The 21,580-nt window shown below is 38.3% G+C and overlaps 1 protein-coding gene across 3 annotated transcripts in view; it reads left to right on the top strand.

The window, feature by feature from the left end:
• Positions 1 to 21,580, top strand: part of LOC132132242 (tetratricopeptide repeat protein 28-like) — a 254,837-nt gene that overhangs the window by 202,798 nt on the left and 30,459 nt on the right. For all 3 annotated transcript variants that reach the window (XM_059544582.1, XM_059544581.1, XM_059544583.1), the window contains 2 exons: positions 7,843 to 9,184; positions 15,444 to 15,967. In XM_059544582.1, the coding sequence (XP_059400565.1) occupies positions 7,843 to 9,184; positions 15,444 to 15,967 (1,866 nt within the window). The remainder of the gene's footprint in view (positions 1 to 7,842; positions 9,185 to 15,443; positions 15,968 to 21,580) is intronic.

Raw genomic sequence — 21,580 nt, 5'->3', positions numbered from 1 at the left:
AAATGTAGCGAAGTACAATACTTTAAACAAAATATACTTAAGTAAAAGTAAAATTACAGATTTAAAAAAATACTTTAAAAAGTATTAGTACACAAAAAAGCTACTCAATTACAGTAACGCGAGTAAATGTAATTCGTTACTTTCCACCTCTGGTAATATGTCAATCCATTCGTCTACTGAAGGTGGCTCTGGTTTTAGCCATTTCTTTGTAATTACTTTTTTTTTTTTTTACTGGCTGCAGGAAGAACTAACATCAGTTTCTTATCTTTGTTGTTCCACCCATCAAAAGAAATATTAGCCAAATATAAAGATTGACAATTAAAAGGGATCGTCACCTCAAGAACAGCTTGCAAAATTATTTTAATCTCTTTTCAAATCTGGGTTAATTTCTGACACTCCCAAAAAATATGATAATGGTTAGCTTCCCTATCCACACACAATCTCCAACAATTAGCACCCTCCCTTTGCAACATTTCTGTGTTGGTGTAATAAAAAAATAAAAACCCTAATAACATGCTTCCAACAAAATTATCTCCATATGGCTGAGCTTTTAGATATCTATTGTATCTTAAAGATTTTTCCCCAATCATCATCCGAGATAATCAGATTTAGCTCCCTCCTCCAATTGTCTTTAACATATAATGTATTATCAGGGAGCACGAGGAAGTCCGTAGGGTGATATTTATGTCCTGTGAAGCTCTCATGGAAAAAAATGAAATCAATTTCTTTCCCCTTTTGCGTATAGCCATGATAAATTTGTATTGGAAGCAAGTACAATCAGGTGAGCTCGTTTAAAATGGGGATATAAATATTACTAGATTAGTCCCAGCATCTCTGAGGTTGTTACTCTGCGAACAGGTTTATTGTTCAGAGCTAATGATGTAGGAGAGGATGCAAGATGAGATGTGCTCGCGGTGAATAATGCATCCTCTGCAGACTCATGCTAAGCTTTTGAAAACGCAGGACCGCCAACATCCCAGCACTCTTTCAATCACCGGTAGCGCTTATAAAATTAGCAATCTCGCGCGGTGAGAGACCTAGAAGTGCACAAATTGATCTCGCTGATCTCTAAGGTGGATTTTGATGTTTAAAGCTAAAGCAGCCATGTTTGATTAAAGGTTTAAGATGTTTACTCCAAAACTGATTGGACTCAACAGACATGTTTTATACTAATATTGATATCTATAATATGTACCTAAAGGTCATGTAGTCAACACCAGAGTGCAGCATTCATTCGTGTTCTCATTTATTTTCTCCATAGAGAAATTGATTTTTAATGTAACAGATAAACCTTTCGAGTAAACGCAACAAATCTGTATGATTTCTACTTTAATTCAACCGTCTATTTATTTATTTTTTAAATAATTGACTTAAGTTTATTAGCCAAATTGAAGCCATCTATAAATGCATTATATAATATTTAATTATTAATTTAATATTTAAATTAAACATTTAGACTTTCATATTTTGTAATGCATTTAATATTTAAAATAATTTACATTTTAAATATATACTTATAATCAGTGACTTTAAGTCAATCATTTTACATTATACTGTTTCATTAGATTAGGTAATTCACAATGCATCATGATTATCATTTCCTCATAACACAATTTAAGTGTGCAATCTTGTACCTTTGCCTTTTTATGATTAGCAAATATTTTTGGCATCTAATAAAAGTTTGTAATGCTGAAGTCATTTGATTTTCTCAAATTCTGGACAAAAATGAGGCATAATTGGTAAAATATATAATCAGGGCTACTGAAAAAGTGAGCAGTCATGTCCATATTTTTTTGCCATTCATATCATATCATTTCAATTGTACATTGGAAAAATTTTCTACAATTCTGAAGAAAATACATTTGAAAAATATGCAATCAAGGCTACTAAAAAAAGTGCATTTAAAACTCTAATTTGTGTGATTTGTCCATAAATTTTCCATAATTATTACAATGCATGGCTATAATTTCAACAATTTTCAACAAAAGTACCATTAACAAAAGTTTGTAATGTGTAAGTCATTTGACCATTTTTCTCAAAATCTGAGGAAAGTTAATTGGAAAAATACAGAATCAAGGCTATTAAAACGATGGGTAGTCATACATTAAAAAGCACTTCTGTGATAAATCCATAATTTTTGCAATAAGCGCACATTATTTTTCAGTTTGATGCCAGTGACAGTAGTCCGCATTACCAATCCTGTAGAACGATTGGCATCACTGTGTTTTCTTTCCTCATAGTATTGACTATGAAAGTACTATTACTTTTCAATAAGTATCAATAATTTCATCATATTTCATTCAGTCTGTATTGAAGCTTAAAGGTCTGTCCCTCTAGCACATCTGAAACATGTTTCCTTCTGCTCCAAGCCAAGAGCAAACCATCTTTCCCACTTAAATGCTCCATCTCAACTCATATTTTATTGAAACAGGTTTTGAGTTTGGTTGTTGTTGCGATATTTAAGCCCTGAGCAGCGTGAATCGGATCTGTGTTGTGATAGTGCTGATTGGACAGTAACCAGAAGCGTGTTAGAAGCGTGAGAAGACGAGCATTTAAGAGTGTGTATATGACTCTAGAATAATAAGAAATATTACTTTTATTTTTTCACTGGAACAATTAAGCAAAGTGTGAACAAAAATATATTTATTATTATTATTACAGGGACAAGTTGAATAGATTCTTCTGGGGAAAAAAGCATTTGCAATTTAAAATGTGATTTAAAAAAAGTTTGCAGTGTTTGTTACTTGTTACAATTATTATTGTAATATGATTTTTATGATTAATAAATAAATATATTATTACTATCTAAAGATTTTATTTTATTTTTTTACAGAAAAATAGTAAAATGTCAATACTAATGTTCATGGCTATACTATATTAGCATTGTGTGTGCTGCAGGAGAGTTAGTGGGGTGTGGGAAATTGTCTCTCATGACATGATTTTAGAACATTACACATTGTTGATATCCATTTGCTACGCTCCATTGCTGTTGGCAGAATATTAGCTGGTTTATCTCATTTCTTTTACCTTAAATTAATATTCTGAGTCATTTAAAGACCCATGGAGCAGCTGTAGAACTAATACTTCTCTCTAATGTAGTGAATAGCTTCTCATGAAGTTAAGTAAATCATTATCTTTTAATGAAAACCCACACTGGTTTAAAATGACACAAGTTCTGCTTGTACTTATTTAGTTCTGGGTAATCAGGTTTAGATAGTTACTTTGGTAAATTCTGGGTTCATGTACATATTTATGAAATTTTAGTGTGCTTATCATTCTGGAAATTTGATTTAGAAACTGTAACAAACACACAAAAGAAAATACATTATTATTTATATAATTAAATAGACAAGCACTGTTTGGTTAATGATTGGTTATCTGTTGCTAAACAACTCACCGTAACATTCTAGAATCCATTGGATTTGCACCGTCAAGGGTCTTATAACTCAGGGTGCTTATCCCTTTTTGAAATTACAAGTGTGAAACATTGCTTAAAGAACCGTTAAAAGCATCATTAACATAAGGTTAAAATGCATTAACCCAGGGTTAAGTGTAGTATGGAAAGACTGTTTATGTGTTGCTTTGACAGTTGTTACCAGCGGTCACGTTTGAGGCCCTGTTTCCAAGACAGTCATTTAGTGCCGTCTCCAGTAAACCGCGGCAATGCAAGTATGCAAAAGTGCGCCAAAACCACCAGGGATAAAGAGGAAACGGAATATTTGGAAATTCCAAAAACGGTTCGAAAACTTCAAAGAATTCCGAAAGCCAGACTCCCGTTACTCAGACTTTAAGAGGGTGTTTATCAACAATCTGCGGCTGGTAAAAAAAAAAAAAAAAGCACTTTGCTTAGATAAAAGTGGAAGCAGCAGAACGAATCACAACACCACAAACTTTGTTTTGAAGCAAAAACATGTTTGAAAATTTAAATAAAAGACAAACCTGCAGCAAAATTAATCTCATTTCCCATGGAGCATTGCAGACGACAACAATACTACATTATAAAACTGCTATCTTGCATTGATTTAAGTTATAAAAACAAAATAGAACTTATTTAAATTTTATTGTGAAATAGGGAGTGAGGCTGACACAATTGTGTCATTTTCTGTTTGTACCATCATTTTTTTCCCCATCTACTTTTCTGATTGGTTTATCTCTTTCTTAGTGAGAATTTGTCAAAGTAAACAATTTAAACTTTTCAAAGATTTATTTATATTTGTTGTATTGAATAATTTTTGTATTTACATTTTTGTATATGATATATTAAATTATTTTACAAATTATTATTTTATTATATATATATATATATATATAATCTTAGTGGGAATTTGTCAAATTAAACACACAAACCAGAAAAATAAAAAAATGTAAAACATCTGAGCCCTTGCGCTCTATATGCTCATTACTTATTTGATAGACATATATGAGTTATGGTCACACAGCCTATTTTTTTCAACTTAACATCTTTCTTGCATGTTTTTAAATTGTCACGATGACATGATTTTGACTTGAAATTAGAGTAAATGCGTTCTGTTATTAAATATACTATATTAAGAATTGAACTCATATCTGATGACTGCTGGTTTGATCGGTTGCATTTAGTTGTCAAAATCTCATCGGGAAGTCAAGCTTTGAAAGCGAGTCCATGCTAAAGCTAATTAATTCGGAATGTCATAGCCTTTATGGAGCGAGAACACTTGAAAAGTGACAGCTATGTAATGAGTTCAAGTAGGACATTCTCAGTAAAAATAAAATAACGTGGTGTTTCAGTCATTTGGGGTTGAAGATTGTGCCATTTGAAGATTGAATTACTACATTTCACATGCATTCAGGCGAAACGACTGCCTGGGGAGGGAAGTATTTTTAATGTTTGTTTGAAGTGCTGCCCATCACTCGTTCCACATAGCAGGGCATCAAAGCTGGAAAGACATCATCAAAATCCCACTTCTGTCAATGTAGGCAGAGGATCTTGGAGCCTGGCATCTTCTTTAGCCAAATACTGCAGCGTTGCAATTATTATTCACCCCTTAGAGCAGACGCTGAGGAGTTTTTAACCTTTTCACTGACCTCCGATCAGTCTGAGATCCTGTTCCCCAGTCTCATCCTACCCTCTCCTGCGTGTCTGCTCTGGGGATTTAACTTTAATGATGAGGCCATATGCATTCCTGCAGTGTCCGCAGGTGACTGTGTAATCCTTTTAACTGACCTATCAAAGAGGTGTTATTTTGTTTTGTATCTGTGACCCCATTCTTAATACGAAATGATGAAGATAAAGCCAACCGTGGTGTGACTGTCAATTGGGGTGCTATCATGCTTTTGCATTTTGTGCATTTTGTGCATACGTGTGTGTGTGTGTGTGTGTGTGTGTGTGTGTGTGTGTGTGTATATATATATATATATATATATAGAGAGAGAGAGAGAGAGAGGGAGTGGTGTTGGCGCAGTGGATAAGACACATGCCTTTGGTGTGAGAGACCCGGATTCGAATCCACTGTGAGCCAATGTGTCCCTGAGCATGACACTTAACCCCTAGTTGCTCCAGAGGCGTGCAACCTCTGACATATATAGCAATTGTAAGTCGCTTTGGATAAAAGCGTCAGCTAAATGAATAAATGTAAATATATATATAATTTTTTTTTGCAATGAGCACATTTGCATATTTTTGCGCTGTAAGCGTAAATATATGAATATATTTTCATATTATTTTTGTTATTTATTTTATAAAAATTTTATTTATTATAAAATGTGAACATTTTGAAGTATATAAATAAAGTTTAACATATTTTTTTAGTTTTATAAATATTTAAGCCAAGTTGCAAACCACCAGGGGGCTCTTAGCATAAATTATCCATTAGTTTATGTAGTTTGTGCACATAAACACTCCCTACTGTTTATGAATTAATAGCAGTCCCTTCTGTTATTTTTTTTTTTCAGACAGTAAAGGATTATTTATACTCCTGACAGTGTAGAATTGTTCAGCTCAGCATTTCTGTTTTTAGCTCAAGAAAGATTTTTAGGTCTTGTTAGTTTAGTATTCCTTGCAGTCACATTTGACCAATATAAAAGTGTTTAAAAGTACAAGCAGGACCATTCATTTAAAAACAGAACTGCAAGTGTTTGTTTCTTTCATCAAAGGTTTTGTGTCTGGCACGTTTCACTGCACACGTATCAAAGGATTCATTTTCAAACAAGCATCTGTCTGAAGCTTTGCTCGCTGATAAATGAAGAATCATGGGGTTAAGTATTGATAATTAGCCACTGAAGACTGGGGCTATTTTAGATGAAATATTTGTGAATAGAGAGGAGCTCTGTGTCAGGGCCCTCAGTGTCAGGATACCAGCTTGGCACTGGATCTAATTGGATTTACCACATGCTGGTAATCCTGCCTTGGCACATGGGTATTGACACTGAGCAGATGGGCAACCCCTCACCCATTCTTGCTTCCACACCAAGCGGCAACCTACCGCTCTGTCTTGCGAGGCCAACACGGAAGTGACTTAAACTGTAATTCGTCAACTGCCTGCTTGAGGATGGCTGCTAAAGGGAGTCAATCCCATAAACTCCCCATGTTAAAAGGCCCAACTTTACAGCAGAAAAAAAAGTTTACAGTCTGGTTCAAAAAATTATTTTGGTCTATATAGCAAATTTTGCCTTTCATGACAACTGTGAGGGGGATGAATATTTTTTATAACTCATCCGTTTAAATTATATTAAGCCTTACATTTCTGCATAATTAAGGGCCTGTCTACTTAACCAGCTCCCGCCTCTTTGCCCATTTTCAATTATCTGGGAATGACGCGTTGTGACGCGCTGCCAAGATGACGACAACCCGCTCCACCTACTTTAGGCTTCAAAAACACTATTTGGCAGCCTATGAGTGACATCACGGACACTATGTCCATGTTTGTATACAGACTATGTATCACACATGCAGAAGGACACACTCATGGCCTGTGACTCAGTCAGCAGACCGAATGAGTTCCCTCAAGATGCCAAGCCACTCTATCAACAGTGGCTCCACATCTCTCTAAAAAACACTTTTATCTCGCACACTACTTTCCTTCAGTGTGTTTTCATTGGCATCCTATTCCTTGGACAAATTTTCGGATCAGCCGGAATCTCTGACAATTACACAAATGGTCTCCACAGACTTCCCAGTTTTGCCCCAGTAACACATCTTGTTTTTCACTCATCCCAGCAGTTTTCCTTATTCCCAATACTTAGCTCTGATTTTCAAAGGAAATGAAACCTGGTTAAAGCATACAACAATGTGGGAGCCAACTGGTATTGACCACAATTAAAGTTTCCCATTGCTGGTGTCCTCAAACCCTTTTTCCATCAGAAGTATTCATTAGCCTTTTTCCTCCCCTGATCCTCTACTTTTCCCCCAAGTACTGTACTTGAACTGGAGATGTGGGACTGTAATGTTATGACGGTAATGATAATTTTGTGGAAAAGTGGTCAGGCAACATTTGGGGGACCCAAAATTTGCAAGCAATCTCCCAGAACTGAGCTGATCTGGTTGTTATGATTGTCATCGCCTCATATTGGCATATCTTTGGGGCGCAGAACTTTGATTGAAAGCGAGTCGAGACTACACAAATCAGATCAGATCTTCTTTTTAATTAAAAGATATTTCTTTGGGCATTCTCATATCTTATTTCCTTTTTTCCGGGTTCATTGATTTGCTTTGGGTACGTTATAGTTCATGTTTTTAAAATGTACGCTTAATCTTTAGCCTCTTTAAAAGATGAAGAGAGATTGAAGATATTGAAAAGCCATTTCAGTTATCCTGTGAAGCATGATAAGTACAGTTTGACTGAATGGAACTATTCTTCTTTACAGGAATCATTTACCAGATGAAAGGGGACTACGACACCGCTCTGAAGCTGCACAAGGCTCATCTATCCATTGCCCAAGAGCTAAATGACTATGCGGCCCAGGGCAGAGCTTATGGAAACATGGGCAATGCTTACAATGCCCTCGGTGCCTTTGACCAGGCCGTACGATACCACAGACAAGAGCTGCAGATTTCCATGGAAGTTAACGATCGTGCCTCACAGGCTTCTACGCATGGAAACCTGGCGGTGGCGTACCAGGCTCTAGGGGCGCATGATCGAGCCTTGCAACATTACCAGAATCATCTTAACATTGCTCGAGAGTTGAGGGACATCCAGAGTGAGGCTCGTGCCTTGGGAAACTTGGGTAATTTTCACTGCTCTCGGGGAGAGTTTCCCCAAGCTGTACCCTACTATGAACAATACCTACGGCTTTCCCCGGACTTGCAGGATATGGAGAGCGAGGGTAAGGTCTGCCACAATTTGGGATATGCACACTACTGTCTGGGAAACTTCCAGGAGGCAGTGAAGTACTACGAACAAGATCTGGCACTTGCTAAGGACCTCCACGATAAATTAAGTCAAGCCAAAGCCTACTGTAATCTGGGCCTGGCTTTCAAGGCTCTTGGAGACTACAGCAAGGCGGAGGAGTGCCAGAAGTACCTTCTTTCCTTGGCGCAATCGTTGAACAACTCGCAGGCTCGATTCCGCGCCTTGGGCAACCTTGGAGACATCTTCCTTTGTAAGAAAGACGTTCCCGGAGCCATCAAGTTCTACGAGCAGCAGCTGTCCTTGGCACACCAAGTCAAGGATCGCAAGATGGAGGCAAATGCCTATGCCGCGTTGGGTGCTGCCTACAGAATGCTACAGAAATATGACAAGGCCTTAGGGTACCACACCCAGGAACTTGAGGTGTACCAGGAGCAGGGCGACATCCAGGGAGAGTGCCAGGCTCATGGACACCTCGCTGCCGTCTACATGTCTCTTGGAAAGTACACCATGGCCTTTAAATGCTACGAGGAACAGCTTGAGCTCGGCCAGCGACTGAAGGACCCCAGCGTTGAGGCCCAGGTTTACGGTAACATGGGCATTACGAAAATGAACATGGGAGTAATGGAGGAAGCCATTGGCTATTTTGAGCAACAGTTGGCAATGTTGCAGCAGCTCAGTGGCAATGAGGCCGTGCTGGACCGTGGTCGTGCTTATGGGAACTTGGGAGACTGCTATGACTCGCTGGGAGATTTTGAAGAGGCAATTAAGTATTATGACCAGTATCTCTCTGTGGCACAGAGCCTCAACCATATGCAGGACCAGGAGAAGGCATACAGAGGTCTTGGTAATGGGCACAGGTAAGAATTCATGTTCATCTTTGTGTTATTTATCATGTTTTTTTCTGATACACAAATTACACTTAAATAGAAACCACATCAAACCATGTTGCATCTGCAAACAAATGATTTTTAGTTTTTTTTTCTTTCAAAATATCCATCAAATAAGCAACATGTTTTTATAGTTTGCATCTTGAATATACTGACTTCACTGGGAGATTTTTCACTTGTTTTTAACTGGTTTATACCATTAAACAAGTTACATATTGTGACAAGTGACATGTAAAAGAGGCATGTTCCATAAAAACAAGACCTAATATCTTATGCAGTGTTGCTTCTTGATTAAATCAGAAATTCAAGTATTATAAAAGAAAACCAATCAAAAAAATATTAAGAGCTCATTAAGATCTCTTCTTTATTTATATATTTTATCTGAAAAATAAGACATGTATATAGACATGTACATGTTTTGATTTCAAACCTAACAAACAAGGTGAAATGCCTCTTGATTTGATATTCTGTTATCTGATCAAATAGCATTCATACATTTTTAAGTGATATAAAAGGATAGTTCACCCAAGAATTAAAACTGTTATGATTTGCCTTCAAGTTGTTTTTAATCTGTTTTGAAAAGTGTTTTTTTTTCATGCCATGGAAGTCACTGGGATTTAAAACAACAGTGGACCCCATTGACTTTAATTTTTATTTAGATTGACATGAGGATGAGGTAAACTGACAATTGTAATTTTTGGGTGAACTATAACTTCAAGTGCCTAATTAATTATTGACACCACTTTAAAAAAATGTACAAAAGCACTACTCGTACTTGAGTGTACTATGCTCTTAGACTTGATTAGATTACTTTTTTTTACATAGTGTGAATGATTTATTAGCATTCTGGAGCTGTGGAGTCTCGTTATGATGCAACAGGCTGCTTGTTATTCCAGATGCTTTAGTCTGATAGAGGCACTAACTGTATCAGGCGACATGAGGACTGACACCATGAGGTCAACAGGCGGATGCTGAACGCTTTCACAACATGCAACAGATTGAAAATGGAATTGTTTTGTATCAGAGCATGACCCCACCTTCAACATGTATGCTGAAATGCCGTTATACAGGGCTGCACGTGTGTACACAGAGATGCATACATCATAAAAGCCATTTTTGTGCTTCTCACATTCAAATTTGCTTGAGTGTGTCAGCAGGAGAGATTCTCCTCATATGTTCACTTGCATACTCAATGTTAAAAAAAATATATATATATGTATATATTAAATTTACATTTAATCATTTAGCAGACGCTTTTATCCAAAGCGACTTACAAATGAGAACAATAGAAGCAGTCAGGTCAACAAGAGAACAACTACAGTATACAAGTGCCATGACAAGTCTCAGTTAGGTTAGTATAGAATATTTATATAGAATATATTTTTTTATATTATTTTTTTTTTTATAAATGAAAAGACAAGAAAAGGAAAAGTGCTAGTATTAGTTGGTTAAGTGCAGGCGAAAAAGATGAGTCTTTAGATGTTTCTTGAAAATGAGTAAAGACTCAGCTGTACAATTTGAGATTGAGATTGGGAGGTCATTCCACCAGCTGGGCACAGTCCAGGAAAAGGTCCGTGAGAGTGATTTTGAACTTCTTTGGGATGGCACCACAAGGCGTCTTTCACTTGCAGAGCGCAAACTTCTGGAGGGAACATAAGATTTAACCAGTGAGTTTAGGTATGTTGGTGCCATGCCAGTGGTCGTCTTGTAGGCAAGCATCAGTACCTTGAATTTGATGCGAGCGGCTAGTGGTAGCCAGTGTAACCTGATGAGGAGAGGAGTAACGTGAGCTTTTTTGGCTCATTGAAGACAACCCTCACTGCTGCATTCTGGATCAACTGCAGAGGCTTGACAGTACATCCAGGAAGGCCCGCCAGGAGAGCATTACAATAGTCCAGTCTGGAAAGAACAAGAGCTTGGACAAGAACTTGGGTGGCTTGCTCTGATGTTGATGTCCTAATGTTGTATAAGGCAAACCTGCAGGACCAGGTCGTTGTAGCAATGTGGTCTGTGAAGCTTAACTGATGATCCATCACAACTCCTAGGTTTCTGGCTGTCCTCGAAGGAGTAATGGTTAATGAGCCTAGCTGTATAGAGAAGTTGTGATGAAGCAATGGGTTAGCTGGAATCACCAGGAGTTCTGTCTTCGTAAGGTTAAGCTGAAGGTGATGGTCATTCATCAAGCTAGGAATGTCACTCAGACAGGCTGAAATGCGAGCAGCTACCGTCGGGTCATCTGGCTGGAATGAGAAGTAGAGTTGGGTGTCATCAGCGTAGCAGTGATAAGACAAGCCATGCTTCTGAATGACAGATCCTAATGACGTCATGTAGATGGAGAAGAGAAGTGGTCCAAGTACTGAGCCTTGAGGAACCCCAGTAGCAAGGTGATGTGACTTTGAAACATCACCCCTCCAAGACACACTGAAGGATCTGTCAGAGAGGTAGGACTTAACCCACAGGAGTGCGGTTCCAGAGATACCCATCTTTCTGAGGATGGACAGGAGAATCTGATGATTAACAGTGTCAAAAGCAGCAGACAGGTCCAGTAAGATGAGTACTGAGGATTTTGAAGCTGCTCTTGCTAGTCGCAGGGCTTCAGTAACCGAGAGCAGAGCAGTCTCAGTTGAGTGGCCACTTTTGAAGTGAAGTGAAGAGTGCAGGAAGTGAGGATGAAACCACAGAAGATAGGCAAGATGGAGAGAGTAAGCGTAGGTTCCGTCAAAAGGTGACCTACGTTGGAGTGTGAGGCGCTTCAGGAGTAAGTGCTAGGTTAGCAGTAATGAGGAAGTGGTCTGATGTGTGCAGTGGAGCAACTGAAGAGTTGTCCACAGAGCAACAGTGCGTGTAGATAAGGTCCAGTTGGTTGCCTGATTTGTGAGTCGCTGTAGTAGACACTAGCTTGAGATCAAATGAGGCGAGCAGAGTTTTGAAGTCAGCAGCCTGGGGTTTATCTAGGTGGATGTTGAAGTCACCAAGCAGTACCAGAGGAGTACCATCTTCAGGAAAGTTTGATAGCAGCACATCCAACTCCTCCAAGAAGTTTCCCAATTGACCTGGGGGACGATAAATGACCACAAAGTGGATTTTAACAGGGTGGGTTACAGTAATGGCATGTGATTCAAATGAACCATTACCTGTAGGTGATGGCTGAAGATCAAATTTCCATTCTTTTGATATAAGGAGACCCGTACCTCCACCCCTCCCAGTGGTACCCCAGTGGTACGAGGAGTGTGGGAACAAGTGAAATTAATGGAGAGGGCTGCAGGGGTGGCAGTATCTTCAGGTTTGATCCAAGTCTCAGTCAGCGCCATGAGGTTGAGACCGGAATGAGTAGCAATAGAAGAAATTAAGTCTGCTTTGTTAACTGCAGACTGGCAGTTCCAGAGACCAACTGGAATAGAGAGCGTAGTAGTAGAGGTCAGAGGGACAGGCCGTAGTTTTGTCTATGTTAGTGCTTTTTTGTATCTAATTTATGCCTTAGCAAACAAGCAAACTTGGAGTTCAGTTTGTTTCTGTTATTGCATGTATTTTTAGTACATATTAATATTAAAAAAATTCCATATGTGATACTGTGAATATTTTGAAAGAAATCTTTGATTCAGAGTTTTGCATTGCAAATACAGAAATATTGAATATATAATATATTTAGCTGTTGATTGCAGTTCTTTTGTCTTCAACAGCAGATTTATTGTTTTATGATTTAATTTCAAACCTAGCAAACTTCTTTTAGTGAAATACATCCTGGTTTGATATTTTGTTATCTAACAAAATGCCAGTTTTTTACTTAAAGGGATAGTTCACCCAAAAATTAAAAGTGAATTAATTTGAAAACTCTTATTTAAAGATTTGTTTGCATGATAATGCTTGTTTCAAACACCGGCAAAAATCCTAATGCAAAGTTACATAATCCTTTTGGTCTTCAACAAACTTATTTTATTGAAATAAATCTTTGTTTGATATTCTGTTATTAGATGTAATAGCATTAAATTTAGTCTAAAAGTCTTAATTCTAAAATTAATTAGCTTGATTTCTCAAAAATCCAAGCTGTTCTGTGGGCAGCTATGCACTCCATACATGTCTACCCAGCATCCTCAGCGTGATCAGCCACACATCCATTTTAATTAACATCCAATCAGCCCTTTAAGCGATCCAGCTCCCATCTCAAACCCTAGCGGATTCTGCTTACCTACGAGTATACAGGCATAGAAATATGATGAATGGTTTGCTGCAGGGCCCTGTCAAAACTCAACGCTGAGGATTGTGGGAAGAAAACTCACACCGGGCCCACAATGACCCAAGCTCATCTAAACCCAAACCCCCGTCCTTCCCGCGGTCCAACGGGAAGGTAAATTACACTGTCAGTTGTGACAATGCGCTTGCACTCCCCTCAGTGGAGACGAGCTTTACCTTAGATAGCGCAGAGGAATCCAACAAGAACCTCATTAAAAGCCTGCGTTAAAAGCTATGCGTTTCATTTACATTGAAATGAGGCAGTGCCTTTCAACAAGACTGATGTTGCTGTAATTTCAAGTGACAGGACAACAAGGGGTAATGATGCATCGCTTTTATGCTACCTAAGTAGTGATCGAGTCCCTGGCCTGTATGAATTAAGCCTGGTTTTGTTATTCCACAGAGAGCCATAACCAAAGCCAGTTTCAAACGCGCTTTCCCGATGGATGCGAGCGTATGGACTGCGTTTCTCTTTCTAAATGAAGTTGCATTGGCTCCGTCCTGCCACCTGTGTGTTTCTGGAACAACTCATATCGATCTAAAGCACGCCGTCCCTCGCGATTCCCTCACATTCAGTATATTAGCAGCATTAAACTAGACTGCATTTCGAGATTCTGTTTCATGTGAGAAGGTTCATATTCAAAGGAATACATAAATCTCCAATTCGCTTTGTAAATTAGATAATAGCTTGTAAACATTCTTGAATTTATTAGAGTCCAATTGAAATTTACATTGCACTTATATCTATTTGATTATACCACAGTCTGGAAGCAGAGACACTGCGTGCTAATAAAGCAATAAGCCGTAAGCCAGATTTAACCGTAGTAAAATCACTGAAATGTTAAAATCCAATTGGACGAAATATGCAAGCGGTGACATCAGTTGAATTGTCTATTAATGCACTAAGGTATCTACAATACTGCTATTTTACTATTTTAAACTATTTTACTTTGCAGAACAATTTAATTTTAATAACAGTAATTTTATTGGAATTATTATTAGTAGTAATTGTTGTAGTAAAAAAAGGAAATTCCAAATATATGGACACTTGTGACCACACATCAATTGAATAGTAATATATAATTATTTGTATATAATTTAAATTATATATAATAACGATCAGGTTTGTTTTTCAGTATTTTGGATTTACTCTTGTTTTTATACTATACATGTACAATTATTGTAAAATAAAATAAATTGTAATTAGAATTAAATAATATTTAGTTAAAATTAAATACATTATAGAGAGAGAGAATTCTTTTGGAAAATAACTGATTTATTTATTTATTTATTTATTTATTTATTATTAAGGAATTTCATTGAAATGTTTAGTATTAATAATTATTGATTAGATATTGTCATCTTTTATCTTATTGCTGTTGATATGTGTTTTTTTTTTTTTTTTTTACAATTTACTAAAGTTGCAAATATATGCACACACGTGACAAAACATCAATCAAATTTTAACTTATATAATTATTAACTAACTTACAACGTGACTGTCATATTTTTTAGTGTTTTGGATCTTCTCTTCTTTTACTGTGTGTTTAAAATGTTTAGAAAATAATTATTTAGAATTATATTAGAAGTAGTAGAAATTAAATTTGAGATATTATTTTTATACATAATATTTGTTTGTTTATTCACAATGTCAAGTCAAATTTCTTTGTATAGATTTTTCAACAATACACATTGTGGTCAATAGCAGCTTTACAGAAAATCATGATGTTAATGCTCATAATAAACCTAATATCTTAAATACTTATAATCATATTTAGCACAATGTGACAATATACTTTACATTTTGAGACACTACAAACAATCACTGTACATGAGTCCTACTGTATGCATATACAGTATATACTTACATATCCAGCTTTATATAAAGAGCTGTGCAATTATACATTTACTGTACGATGTGTCTCAACCAGTCAGATTGTTCAGTTTTATCAAAGTATTTCCTCTTACTATATATCTATAATGTTGCTGTGTTTGTCAGGGCGATGGGGAACCTTCAGCAGTCTCTGGTGTGTTTTGAGAAGCGGTTGGTGGTGGCACATGAGCTGGGCGAGTGTGGAGGGAAAGCTCAGGCGTACGGAGAACTGGGCAGCTTGCACAGCCAGCTGGGTAACTATGAGCAGGCTATCTCCTGCCTGGAGCGGCAGCTCGCCATCGCCCGCGACACACAAGATCGACTGCTGGAGGGTGACGCCAGCTGCAGCCTGGGCGCTGTGTACCAGCTGATGGGCGAACACGACACGGCCCTTCAGTTTCACCAGCTGGACCTCCAGATAGCAGAGGAGACGGGCAGCAGCAGCTGTCAGGGACGAGCCTACGGGAACCTGGGAGTCACTTACGAGTCACTGGGTAATTTCGAGCGTGCCGTGGTGTATCAGGAGCAGCACCTGAGCATTGCGGCGCAGACCAATGACCTGGTGGCTAAAACTCTGGCCTACAGCAGCCTGGGACGAACACACCACGCTCTGCAGAACTACTCACAGTCCGTCATGTACCTGCAGGAAGGTAAGAGACAAAGAGACATGTGGAAAATCACAGTGGTTCAGTGAGAAAATCCTATTCTATCAAACTGAGATCCAGGTTTTTATGCAGTTGCTAAGATGTTTGGAGTGTTGCTCTGCGGTTGCTAGGGTAGTTGTTTACAGGCACAAGTCAAAAGAATCTCTATGATATATATAATTGGGTTTCCATCCACATATTTTTATGCAAACATTGTGATATTGCATAGAATAGGCTGGATACAAACACCAGATAAAATGTCCATCGTGTGCACATTTTTTTTTTTTTTTTGAAAATAACAATTTTAAATTTAATAATACTAGAAATTTAGTTTCTGTCTGTCTGTCTGTCTCTAGCTAGCTATATGAGAAAGTAATATTTTCATATTAATAATTATTGATTAGATATCGTCATCTTACATTACTGCTGATGTGACTCATACAAATATATTATACATAATATTTATTTATTTATTTACAGTGTCAAGTCAAATTTGTTTGTATAGCGCTTTTCCTAATTTTGTATAAACGGTTATAGATTTTTCCAGGATTCTTTCATAAAGAGAAAGTTCAAAAGAACAGCAATAATTTGAAAAATAAATATTTCATACCATTCTAAATATATTTACTGTCACTTTTGATGAATGTAATGCATCTTTGCTAAATATATATATATATTTTTTTCATCTTACTGTTTTATTTGATGAGAATCAAATGAATAAATGACTAATGGATTTGTTCAGATGTTTGGCTAACTCCCAGCATTTTTTTTTATTTTATTCATAACTTTAATGGAAACAGGTGTAGTCAAAGTGAGGCTTTGAGATATGTTTGCCTGTTTAATTGTCTTTTTTTATGAATTTAATGCAATTAATATATGCATAATAATGCATATAATTTCTTCACCCTTATACCACTCTCAGATATTTATTCAGTTGAGGTTGAAATGGCTAAAGTTGTTAGGACGTTGTTGACTGAGGTACAGACGTCCCGTTTAAGCTCTGAAGCTCATGTTGACACACTCAGAGAGACATCTGGTGCTTCGCTCCCACAAGAGGACATTGAGACTCAGATCATTTGTTTGGCTTCTGGTGCCACTCTGAACCAGAGTGTGTTATTAATCGAGCTGTATGTCACTATAATAATCCTATTTGAGACTTATTCATAGAGAGAGCACTCACCCACACATGACCAAAGTAGAGCGGTTTGTTGGAAGGGTTTGTAGTTGAATTACTGGTGTCCCCTTTAAAAAAAATCCTGCCGGTCTTTCTGAAATGACTTTCTGTCAGCCGTCAGGAACAGAGCGGCTCACGGGCGGCCGATCTCTCAGATGATGCTCTATTCACCTTCATCCAGGACTTTTGATAATTACCTGACTGCTTTCCTGCTGTGAGAGAGCAGTGAGAGAATGGGAAAAGGCCAGATGCATATCCGCTACACCAAAGGCCACCGTGTCCCTCCGTCTGACAGCCAATTAACTGAGAGTGGCCTCCTCACGAGCGGCGGATGAGAGGAAACTTTCTCTCTCTCATCAGTCTGACGTTTGTGAGATTAGAGTTGTGTAGAGGTGGACACGTGTGGGATGGTGAGCTCTTGAATGGCCAGTTCTGCTCAAAGCTTAATTATTTATACGTTTTTTGCGTTTATACTGATTTATAAAAATTTTGCATTTTTATAATTTTTTTCTTTTACATTATGTAGATATTTCATTGTACATTTCTATTTATTTATTTATATATATATTCTATTTATTATATATATATATATATATATATATATATATATATATATATATATATATATATATATATATATATATATATATATAAACATGTTTTATTTTATCTGTTTATGATTTTTTTTTTTCAAGATTTGTATTTACTTCCAAATTCTAATTTTAGATTTCGGTGTACTTTATTGATGTGTTTCAATCTATTTTGAAAGAGTATATAGTATGCAAGCATCATCTCAGATATAAAAAATTATTCCACATTTTTAATCCAGTTTGGTGTCAGTCAAATGCAATTTTTGCCAATCCAATAAAATAATCCAAGAAAGAGATCACATCTCATATGGCCTTCCATTTATCAGACCGGTGTACAGTATTTCACATAAATTACATTTTTACAAAAATATACTTTTCCTACTGTTGCTGCAGTATATAATATGTGTTCTGTGCACAGTATGCAAATCTTCTGCATGATTACATTTGTATATGATAATATGCAACCAGAGCACATTGAGTGCAACAGTGTATCCCACAATGCAATAGACTTGACCTTTGATTGATTGATTATCTGACTGCCCAACAGTATATATACTACATTCTACTTCCTGTTAGAAATAATAAAAGCACTGTTTTCAAAGATCAGGGTTGTATGTGTGTAAAATAAGAGTTTACCAATTAGAGACATGACTTCAGATGTATGCATGCATAATTCAGACCAATGTACCATAGTGCGGTCGCAGAAGAAGGATGTGTTTTACCGTATGTTTCTTTTGTTTTGAGTTTGAACTTCACTGAGACGGAGGAATCAAAGTGGGATTGAAACGCTGATTAAAGTCTGTGTTGAATGAGAAAGATCATTTCTGAGGCTTTTCCTCAGATCAGTGCCTGATGAGACCTAAATACCAGCGCGTCCCGACAGCCGTGTCAAAGATTGATGATGAAAAACATAAAAACAGAGAGAATGAAGAGAAAGGAGGAAGAAAAGACAAGGGAATGTTTCAGAGCCTGTTATTTTAGGATGATTAATTTCAGAGAGCTGCAAATATGAGTTTAAATACTAGACACACTAGAGCTGTTTTCAACCGATTTCAACCACTTCTGGCTTCAAGTGCTGAGAGTTTTGATTATGCTTTTATTAAAATTATAGTTCAGCCAAAAAAATTCATGCTGTTCCAAAACCATATGGTTTTCTTTCTTCCAGGGAAAAGGGAAGGGAAAAAAAGTATTAAATAAAAGAATATAATATATTCCCATTTATACAATTGTTCTTTTTAATACATTTGTGGAAACCTTGGTTCATTGTTCAGGGTCCTTTACTGAATAGAAAGCTCAAAAGAACAGCATTTATTTGAAATATACTTTTTTTGTAACATTATAAATGTCTTTACTTCCACTTTTGAACAATTTAATGTGTCCTTGGTAAATAAATTGATTAATGTCTTAAAAAAAAAAAAGACAGAGAAAAAAAAACACAGTAAAGACACACATTGAAATTGTTAGTCTCTGAAAATCTCAAATGTTGTTTATGTTCACGTTTATAAAAGCTTATTTTATAACCTAACACAGTATGCTTGATTTACTACTACTATAATGTGATATTTCTGATGCTTTTTGTCAAATCAATGTTGTTGAAGTTAAATAAAACTAATCCCATTTTTAAAAATTGAATTAAATAAAAATATTATGTTTTAAAAATAGAACTTATTAATGTTTTGCAACTAGTAAAGTAAGTTGAAGTGCTAAAATTCCCAAACAAAAATAAATTAAAAAGCTTCAAAATAATAGTAAATACTATAATAGTACAGTATATAAATAATACTAAAATAACACGCTAGTGCACATTGGGAAAATATAATGTAGGATTTTGAAATATTCTTCGCTCAGAAATTGCCAGTAACTTTCACAAATAAATTTGGCAAATGTGACCCTGGACCACAAAACCAGTCATAAGGGTCCATTGATGTATAGTTTATTAGGATCGGACAGTATTTGGCTGAGATATTATTATTTGAAAATCTGGAATCTGAGGGTGTAATAAAATCTAAATATTGGGAAAATCAGCTTTAAAGTTGTTCAAAAGAAGTTCTGAAAGGATGTTACATTTTATATGCAAATGTCTAAGTTAATTTTGTCCACTATATTCGAGGCCTATATTGTCACAGTGTCTGGGTTGTGTTCCCTGGGGTTCCACTAGGTGTCCTCAGTTCCCACGGTGTTTATCATATTATCACTTCCTGTCTCCTTATTTGGTCACCTTCCTCCTTGTTTAGTTAATTGATTGTTCCCCACCTGTCTCCTGTTTCCCCATTATCCTTTTGTGTATATAACCCGGTCTGTCTTAGTATGTGTGACGGAGTCGTTGTTTAATTCATGTCCGTAATCTTGTCGTGCTCTTGCCTTGTGTCCTTGTTTGTTTATGTTTGGTTTGGTTTGGTTTTGTTTGGTATCGACCTCTGCCTGGACTGTTTACCCTTTTGGATTGCCCTTAATAAAAGACTTACTCGCAATTGGTTCTATCTCCGTGCCTCATTGGATCCCTGCCGTGACAGAACGACTCCGTCATTCTAGGAACCAGCGGTATGTCGTCTTTCCGTTCCCCAGCCAAGATGGCAGAGCGGCGCGCCAAGTATCTTCGGTTGATCGCCCTCCGCCAAGAGGGAAATGAAGTGGGTGCCCTGGCTCAGGTGTTCTGGTCCCTGGCCGAGGGCATGGGCTACAATGATGCGGCCCTCAAGGACTATTTTAATGGCGGGCTGGATGATCCAGTGTCTCAGGAGGAGATGGCGCAGTTAGAGACACTGGAATTCTGGGAATTCGTGCGCTACCTGCAGCATCGGCTTCGGTGGGATGCCCCAGCCACTCCTGTCTCTTCCGGCGGGGTGGTCGTCAGCCCAGCACCACTGCCCAGGATTGCTACCAGCCAAGCGCCACAGCACAAGATGGCCACTAACCCAGCGCCAATGCCCAAATTGGCCACCGTTCCAGCGCCACAACCCAAGATGGCCGCCAGTCCAGCACCACTGCCCAGGATGGCTACCAGCCAAGCGCCACCATCCAAGATGGCCGCCAGTCCAGCATCACTGCCCAGGATGGCTACCAGCCAAGCGCCACAGCACAAGATGGCCGCTAACCCAGCGCCAATGCCCAAATTGGCCACCGTTCCAGCGCCACAGCCCAAGATGGCCGCCAACCCAGCGCCAATGCCCAAATTGGCCACCAGTCCAGCGCCACAGTACAAGATGGCCGCCAGCCCAGCGCCAATGCCCACTTTGGCCAACGGTTCAGTGCCACAGCCCAAGATGGCCGTCAGCCTAGCGCCACAGCACAAGATGGCCGCTAACCCAGCGCCAATGCCCAAATTGGCCACCGGTCCAGCGCCACAGTACAAGATGGCCGCCAGTCCAGCACCACAACCCCAGATGGCCGCCAGACCAGCACCACAGTACAAGATGGCCGCCTGTCCAGAGTCATGGCCCAAGATGGCTGCTTGCCCAGCGCCGCTGCACAGGATGAGAGTCTCAGCTGACCCTCCGGAGTCGAGTCAGGTGCCCGTGGACCCTCCGGAGTCGAGTCAGGTGCCCGTGGACCCTCCGGAGTCGAGTCAGGTGCCAGTGGACCCTCCGGAGTCGAGTCAGGTGCCAGTGGACCCTCCGGAGTCGAGTCAGGTGCCAGTGGACCCTCCGGAGTCGAGTCAGGTGCCAGTGGACCCTCCGGAGTCGAGTCAGGTGCCAGTGGACCCTCCGGAGTCGAGTCAGGTGCCAGTGGACCCTCCGGAGTCGAGTCAGGTGCCAGTGGATCCTCCGGAATCTAGTCAGGTACTAGTCACCGATGACCTTCCAGAGTCAGGGCTAGTCACCGATGACCTTCCAGAGTCAGGGCTAGTCACCGATG

Source organism: Carassius carassius, chromosome 49 (assembly GCF_963082965.1).
Source record: "Carassius carassius chromosome 49, fCarCar2.1, whole genome shotgun sequence".
NCBI lineage: Eukaryota > Metazoa > Chordata > Actinopteri > Cypriniformes > Cyprinidae > Carassius > Carassius carassius.
The sequence above is the reverse complement of the archived record's forward strand: the minus strand, read 5'-3'. Positions and strand labels throughout refer to the sequence as shown.